The 8,769-nt window shown below is 39.3% G+C and overlaps 1 protein-coding gene across 3 annotated transcripts; it reads right to left on the bottom strand.

The window, feature by feature from the left end:
- Positions 1-758: 758 nt before the first annotated feature.
- On the bottom strand, positions 759-2,312 carry LOC123096523 (1,4-dihydroxy-2-naphthoyl-CoA thioesterase 1). Of its 3 annotated transcripts, XR_006446666.1 has the most exons (5): positions 2,020-2,312; positions 1,715-1,906; positions 1,500-1,636; positions 1,183-1,412; positions 759-1,108 (listed from the first exon to the last, which is right to left on the bottom strand). XR_006446666.1 is itself a non-coding variant. In XM_044518307.1 (3 exons), exons 1-3 carry the CDS (start codon positions 2,194-2,196, stop codon positions 956-958), a joined length of 522 nt encoding a protein of 173 aa, XP_044374242.1. In that variant the 5' UTR covers positions 2,197-2,312; the 3' UTR covers positions 759-955. The 3 variants fall into 3 exon arrangements, 1 of the variants encoding a protein (XP_044374242.1); XR_006446662.1 differs by having other exon boundaries at positions 1,183-1,636; XM_044518307.1 differs by lacking the exons at positions 1,183-1,412; positions 1,500-1,636.
- Between the last annotated feature and the right edge of the window lie 6,457 nt (positions 2,313-8,769).

The raw sequence follows: 8,769 nt of genomic DNA on the forward strand, positions 1-8,769 counted from the left end.
TTGTTCAAGCTCGCAAGTGAGGGTTTTTCTTTTCTATACAAACCATCATCAATTCAGAGATTGCGTTTGAAAGAATAATGTCACCACCCTGCAATTGTGCTCATGTGCTGAAATGGTTGTTTGCACTACAAACCTAGCTCCAGTTACACCTGCACAAATTCTAGCCTTAAGTAGAATTGACCGTTCAGTAATACTACCCCAATGTTACTCCATTGGCAGCTATCTCAAGCATCACCCTATCCTGTAGTACAAAGTTTAAGTTCCATATCAGTTCTGCACTTGTCATTTCTTCCGGTCAAAACCCGTTCTAAAAGTTGAACAGAGTGCTAGTTGGTGGAACTTCCCTGATCCTGATTACAGGTGAAAAGCTCAGTTCTGTCACTGGCCATCTTCTCATTTCCGGCATGGAGAGTGAGTAAATTATCTGAATAAATGATTTCTAATTCGTAGAATGGCAAATGTTTTCTTCTTTTTCAATAGGCTCTGCAACAGTTGAAAAACAGCTGATAACTTGTCAAAAGTAGTTGCAGAAGACGTAACGGGTAAATGTATCATCAACTACTTCCTAAAACTTGGGTAGCTTTTCATTAGTTTCCCAAATATTGGTCAAAAGAAAAGTTAGTCATGATTCTATTTCCTTCAGATACTATGCAGGCAGAGTCTCACAGTGCATTGATCTAGGAAGATGACTAGTGATGTAGGAAGATGTCAGACTGGATGACAAAAAAAAGGGAGGCGGGATATGCAATCTGTAGCACTATATCTGAATTCTTACTTGGATTATCATCACTTCTCGACTAAAATTCTTAATCAAGTGATACATGCTTGTCACGGTAGTCCCGGACATTTGCAAACAATTGCAAGTGATACATTCTTGATCAAGTGATTTGGATATCAACTTATATACTTAATTTTTGTTGGACTGCTATATATTGTGCTCAACATATTACAGTTCCTAAAGCTTTGCATATTTCTTGATGCCCTTCTCATAGATCTTCATTTCCTCTGGTGTTGACAAGTTGGTTAGCAGGGTAACCCTTGCTGATGATACCAAATCTTTGTGCTCCGATGTGGCAGGATCCAACAGCCATATCTGGACCTCCCAAACCTGTCAGATTTACAATGGTTTTTCAGAAAATACAGACACTTTTGACTGACAAATTGTGCAAATAACTGAAATACCTGAAGAAACAAGGAAAATATAGAAGACGAGCCATATGCACATCTATAATTGTAGATTGAGTTCAGTGAGTCTTAACAAAGTATATTCCGACAGCATGATACGTGGACATTTCATGGTTAATCATGGACTGCTGCAATTAATCTGACCCCATCCGTCACTATCTTGCCCAGAACATTTTTCTTCTTTTAGTGTGTTTGAAAAGGGAAATGTGTTAGCCGCCAGAGAAGACCTGTGAGGCAAGCAGAAGTGTCAAACTTGTGCATCTCATCTTGCTGTCTGCTCGTTTAATTTTCTATACTAGTAACGCCCAACCAACCCGGAATCTTGACCATTCCTTCCACAGGCAGCAGCTGACTAATCAAATTGCAGATGCAGTAAGCCAGTAGCAGACTGGCTTTTATCAATTGATCTTTTATTTTGGGCGATGAACTCCGTTTGAAAACAAAATGGGATCTGCACGATGAACCAGCGTATGGAAGAATTTTGTCTCGTGTGGGGATAAAATAGTGTTTGATTGTAGACTGTAGTTACCTGGACGTTGCGGCCGACCTGGATGGGGTTCGCCTTGGCCTCGATGCGGTCGCCGAGGCGGGCGGGCTTGAGGTGGTTGATGGAGAGCTGCACGCCGGCCACCCTCCGGTACCCGGACGCCATGTACCCGCCGATGCTCGCCGTCGACTCTGCCATCAGCGCCGAGACGCCGCCGTTGAGGATCTTGAAGGGCTGCGACCACGCCGACGGCAGCGACTGATTAAGACGATCACGGCGCGAGTACATACACACGTGGTCCGGCAAGACGGCCGGTGGCGGCGGCGGCGGCAGGCGCGCGCACGTACCTGGCAGCAGGTTTCGGTGACGGCGAGGCGGCCAAGGACCTCGCTCCCGGTGATGCGGGTGTACTCGAAGCCCAGGGCGTGCAGAGCGTTGTCCGGCGGGGCGCCCTCGCCGAACCCGGGGGGCGGTCCGGGAGGCGACGCCGCCGTAGTTCTCGCGCTTTCGCCGGAGCCTGCCATCGGGATCCCTGCGCGATTGCGGATTGCGGTTGTTTTTGTACTCTTCGAACACGGGGAGAAGAGCCATCAGATATAAAGACGTGGAAGGAAGACGATAACGAATTCGTCCTCGCGAGTTCTTTTGTTTTTTTGCTTTTGACATCAAAATCGTCCTGTCTGGCGGGCCTAAGGCCTTAGTTGGGCTGAATCGTGCTCAGGTAGAGAGACGTTGAAGAAACAGAGTTGATTGGACCTCTGCTGTCTCCCGTTTACCTTTTGGTCCAATGTTTGTCTAAAAAAAACTTTTGGTCCAATGTGCATTCCTTTCCCATATTCCAGGTAGTAGTGGCCGATCTCAATTTGACTCACATCAAGCCAGACACTGATTGCCTAAAAAAAACTAGCCACTAATTGCAATAGTTTGGTTCTGATTTTAAGTAAAGGCTCGAATGGAAACAACACCGCCACCATCAAAGAGATACAACACCGGATTACGGCGTTCAGCTCCTACTCTATGGTTCATGAAGGTTGTGTGTCTAATGTAGAGGTGCATTCCCTAGCTAAACATGATCTTTCTCTTTCAGAAGGGCGTCATGTCTGGTTCTTAAGCCCACATGACCCTAATGTAATTCTTGTCCAACTTTCTGTTGAGCAATAAAGTGAGCATGTTTACCCCTAAAAAAACTTGGTGATGGCCCTACTATATAAAAAAGTAGCAGTAGCCTGGAGTGCTCCTAGTCAGTGCCTTCAGCGCTGGTTTAGGAACTGGGATCACAATCCTCTCTCGCGTGGGCCAACCCACCATTGCGAGTTGCTGGCTCGCTAGGGCCGTACCCCCTTCGCTTGTTTGACTGACCATTGACACATTGAGTTATAAAAAAAATGATGAAGTTGAACAAAAGTTTGCGAGTTTATAAAAAGTTAGTGGATTTTTAAAAAGATACTGGATTTGACAAATTGTTTGTGAATTCGGAAATTATTCATGAATTTGAAAAAGGTTCGCATATTTTAAATTTGTCAAGGATTTGGAAAAAAAATTCATGATTTAGAAAAACCCATGAATTTGACAAAAAATGTTCGCAGATTTGAAAAAGGTTGTGAGATAGGAAAAGCTCGCGAGTTTGAAAAAAAGTCATGGATTTAAAAAAATGAAAGAAAAATAAAATAATATTAATAAACAGAAAACCAATAGAAAAAACCCCAACCAAAAGCTTCTAGTAGCTTCACAAAACTGGATGATGTAGGCTTAAACTTCACAAAAATGCAACCCTACATAAGTTTTCCCCATTTTACGTAAAGGTGCTAGGGAGGGTGTGTGCCATGCACAAAGAAGTTTATAAGTGATGTCTTAAGCGCTAAATATGAATTTAAAAATGTTTACAAAATTATAAAAAGTATTCCAAAATGTTAAAAAACCATCACAAATCTTTTTTAAAAACATGAATTTTAGAAAAAGTTCAACAATTTTGAACCCCCCTGAAATTAGAAAATGTTCACACTAGAAAATATTCATGAATTAAAAAATTACTATAAACTGTTCAGGAATATGAAAATCTTCACTAACTTCAAAATAATTCATGGATTTAATTAATATTCCAAAAGTTCAAAGATGTTCTTGATTTTGAAAAAATATTTATAGATTTAATAAATATTCTTTAAATTCATAAATATTCTTAAATTTTGGACTATGTTCATGATTTTGAAAAATGGTCATGAATATGGAAAAATAAAACAATGAACAAAGAAATAAAAACCAAAGTAATACCTATATATTTGAAAATGATTTTGGGTAGGTTTTCCCCAAATTGGTGGCGAGAGGAAGGTATTGGGCCGGCACAGAATGAAATGCAGTATGTTCGGGGTGCACACTATTCGGCACGTTCGGCGCCGTGGAAGCAACGCCAAGTGGGCTGGCCCACGGACTAAGAGAGCAGTAAACTGTCTCGCGAAAAAAGAACTAAAAAATATGCCACAACGGTATCTCAAAAAGATATGCCACAACAGTGGCGAAGCCACGTTTTGGTTGTGTGGTCACTTGACTACACATGAATTTCACAGGTCAAGTACTCCCATGTATGGGTACTGAGCTGCTGAATAAACAATTTTTAAAAATGCCTAAACAGGCCAACTCGTCATCTATGTTGGGTAACTTTTGGCTGGAAAAAAAGCAAATTTGCAATGGAAGTCCTAATAACTATAGAAATAGCATTAGATATTGGTCTAAATATATGAAATTTTGAGGAAATACACACTTATGTGGGATACTTGAGGACATGCAATAGTACCGAAGTCTATTCTCCATTTGTACCAGTCTCTTGCTTCTTTTCGACTCCGCAATCGCCAAGAGTTAAATCTAAAAATCATCAGCTCTTATATAAATCATGTATTTTCTTTCTCAAGATGTTGAGCCTCTAGTTACATCTGTATTCGTTTAATCTATTCTGTGAGCATTGTCTCCGAAGGTCAGATGTTCTACGCTTGCCCATCTACTCTAGTTGTCTTGTTCGAACATTTTTTCACATTCAGTTTTATTGTGTCTTTTTTTAATTCAAACGCCATTTCATATGTCTCAAATCTATGTATCAGCAAAAAAAAATTGAACATGGTCAAAGATAATAAGCTATGACGATAGTACTTGCAAATATATACTTTTTTCGAAAATACATTTATAATTAAAATATTAAAATAGCTCAAAAATAATGCATTGAAAGAAACACTGGTAATAAATTTGAAATACTAACTATCTTTAAAAAGGAATTACAATCCTTTGTGTTCCTATTTAATTTATCTACAAAAATTCACTAGTACAAAACCTGACATCACAAGGTTTTGATCCTGGCACCGCCACTGTGCCACAACGACGACTCAAACTCGTGCCGCTACATTTCAGGATTGTTCAGCTAACGACTACACCATCGGAAGACTAGTGATTGATAGAAAACGCAAATTCTTGAAGAACCATAAGTGTCGCGCTATTTACTACACAATACCACTTATATTTTTGAGCTATTTTTTTGGAAAAGTCGAGTTTTTAATGAAAAAAGTTCATAAAATTGTGAAAAGGTTCATCAATTCTAAAAAAATTGAAACAAAATTTCATCAAATTTGAAAGTTCACCGACTCTCAAAAAACGTTCATTGATTTTGAAAAAAGTTCATTAAATTTGAAAAAATAATCAAATTAAAAAATTCATCAAATTTGTACAAAGTTCAAAAAAATGAAGAAAGTTCATTAAATTTGAAAAAAATATTCATCGATTTTCTAAAAAAAGTTCATCATTTTTTTAAAAAATAATAAAATTGAAAAATTGCATCAATTTAGAAAAAAGGTTCCCGAAATTTGAGAAAAAATCACGCATTAAAGAAAACAAAAAAGAATGAATAGAGAAGGATTACAAAAAATAAAATGAACTAGAAAACTAAATAAGAATAGAAGCGAAGTAAGTTTGCATGAGCGGGATGATGGCGTGATGGTTAGAGCATTGCCCTCACAACGAAGGTGTCCTGATTCAAACCTCTGTGCTCGTGACTTTTTTTTACGTTTCTGAAAACAGAAGAAAATGAGAAATGGGCCGAGCCCAATAAACAAGGCTAGAGGCGACGGTTTGCAGAAAGAGTAATAACCGGGGCTTGCAGCGTCAAATAGGATTCGCCCTAGGTAGCTACCTGACAACCCACACGCAGAATAGTATTTTCTTGGAATTAACAACGACATACTCCAGTACACCAAAGCATCCAGTACACCACTCGCATTCAGTTCAAGCGGTCACCATGGCATTGGCATGCCACCCTAGCCCAAACACTATCTTAAATTCCCGTACAACAATAACGAGATGTGCCATACACTCAAGTATATATTACTCTCGTTCCACTGATGATGTGCACGCCCATAATGGCTCAGGTGTTTGGTTCAAGTTCAGTACCTCTACTTTGCACCACTAGGATAATCCTAGTAGTGATACAGGGTAAAGGTCAGGGCACGGGTTACTGCTAGCGCACTACAACTAATTGGCTAGTAGTAGCGCTGGTGGACCCATGCTACTAGTACTACTTATGCTAGTAGTAGCGTGTGTTTTATCCCGCGCTACTACTAACTAGCTTTAGCGCTGGGTATAGTACCTCACATCATTATTAAATCTGTGTATTTTATTTTTATATATTTATATTGTGGTTATATAATCTTATACAAATTTTTATACACTAGAAATGACATAACAACTTATCATCATTGTAGTGATATAACAACTCATCATCATCATAGTGATATAACAATGTCTCATCATCATCATCGTCATCATCATCATCATAAGTTAACCACCACTAGCTAATTGTTATCATCCTAGGTAAATAACTTCCGAGCACATGACAAGTACTAGAACCTACTCCTCTCTCCTAGGTAAAATAGAATAAAACAGGAAAAAAAACTTCATCTCCATTAAGGAGCATAGAGATCCACCAGTCTCTAATTCGTGGCATGTGCTCATTCACTATTTGACTCTATCCTTTGATTTTGAGGCATCCATTTGTTTGACATTCAATCGAGTATGCATGTTGGAAACTAGTCTATGACTGTATGCAAACAATTGTCATTCGAGACCTTCTATTCAAGAACGCAGTAGTAGAGTTAGCAATGTAAGTTTACTTAATAAGAATGTATGAAAAAATGGACTAGTGACATAACATAATAGTAAAAAATAATCTTATCATGATATTTGCACAAATGCTAGCATCGCTCAACTCGTGGACTAGTGGCACATATCGTATCCTGTATAATTCCAGTCAGCTCCATAAATGCTCATAAAAGTCAGGACATCATTAACAAAGGAGACAAGAGAATTCTTCTCCTCCCAAGTTAGCTCTAAGTCAACAGTGTAATAGGTCTCGTTTAATACCTTCCATGTATCTCTCGAAGAAAGAAAATAAGCTATCAACTATAAATAAACAAGTTAAGTAGGGGTGAATAACAACTATTTTTAAATAATTTGTTTAACAAACTCACACGGAGGTAGAATTGGAATCATGTTGAGATCCACCCAAGTGTCTTTATCATGTTCAGGATCATCTTGAGGAATGCCAATATTGAAGGTTATTTTCATACCCTCCTCAAATCCTTAAGCCTTGCATAATCCTCCCCAATTTGAACAACCAAAATGTGTGTGACCTACTTCATTTAAGATCTTAACCTAAAAATGAAACCATGTTTCGTCTTAAGGTGAGCTTTCTTCGTATCCACCTTTTCCATCTCATCGAAAGATAACTTCTTTAGGACATAAGGTCTTGTATAGCAGGGGATGCACTAGTCGAATTATAAAAACAGAAATTACACGTTAAAGAAAATAATCTTAAGCCATGCTTAATTAGTAAGAAATACGTGCCGCTTAAGTTACATACCGTAAAATTTTCGAAGGCCTCCTTAAGCGTGAGGGAGAAGGACCTGTCATTTTCCAAGTGAGGGTTGTCGCACATACCCCCGCCATCAGTACAATCATCGCGCTCGGAGGATCCTATCATCATCATCATCCATCTGTTGTGTTCATAATTGAAAGATTCAAAATCAACGGCAAATACCAGGAACTCAACACACATATCAGTACTCAACACTTGTTGACTTTCGGTCTATCAAGTCTCACTTGAACAACTCTCACCTCTGGTGGTTTATATAGTCCGCACTCCCTCACTAATATTTTGACCGTAGGTGATGGTCGCTCATCCCTTCTTTCCCGAGTGCATTACCAGAAGGTCTATCACACGGGGAAGAAGGAGAAGCGACCCTGATACGTCCCCAACATATCTATAATTTTTTATTGCTCCATGCTGTTATATTATTATTCTTGGATGTTTTATAATCATTTAATATCATTTTTTTGGTACTAACCTATTAACATAGTGCCCAGTACAAGTTGTTGTTTTTTGCTTGTTTTTTACATCGCAGAAAATCAATATCAAACGAAGTCCAAATGCAGTGAAACTTTTTGTGGATTTTGTATGGACCAAAAGACACCCAATGGGCCAAACCTGGGGGTGCCCCGAGGGGGGCACAACCCACCAGGGTACGCCTGGGCCCCCAGGCGCGCCTAGGTGGGTTGTGACCACCTCGGTGGCCTCCCGCATCGCCTATTTGATCTATAAATACCCCAATATTCCAGAAACCCTCGGGGACTCGACGAAAATAAATTCTAGCTGCTGCAAGTTCCAGAAACACCAGATCCAATCTAAACACCATCACAGAGGGGTTCATCATCCTCCTTGGTACCTCTCCGATGATGCGTGAGTAGTCTTTTGTAGACCTTCGGGTCCATAGTTAGTAACTAGATGGCTTCCTCTCTCTCTCTCTTGATTCTCAATACAATGGTCTCTTGGAGATCTATTTGATGTAACTCTTTTTGCGGTGTGTTTGTTGGGATCCGATGAACTTTGAGCTTATGATCAGATCTTTGTTTTTATCCATGAAAGTTATTTGAGTCTTTTGATCTCTTATATGCATGATTACTTATAGCCTCGTATTTCTTCTTCGAATTTTTCGTTTAGTTAGGCCAACTAGATAGATTTTTCTTGCCATGGGAAGAGGTGCTTTGTGATGGGTTTGATCTTACGG

The sequence above is a fragment of the Triticum aestivum genome, chromosome 1A, assembly GCF_018294505.1.
Source record: "Triticum aestivum cultivar Chinese Spring chromosome 1A, IWGSC CS RefSeq v2.1, whole genome shotgun sequence".
NCBI classification, from domain to species: Eukaryota; Viridiplantae; Streptophyta; class Magnoliopsida; order Poales; family Poaceae; genus Triticum; species Triticum aestivum.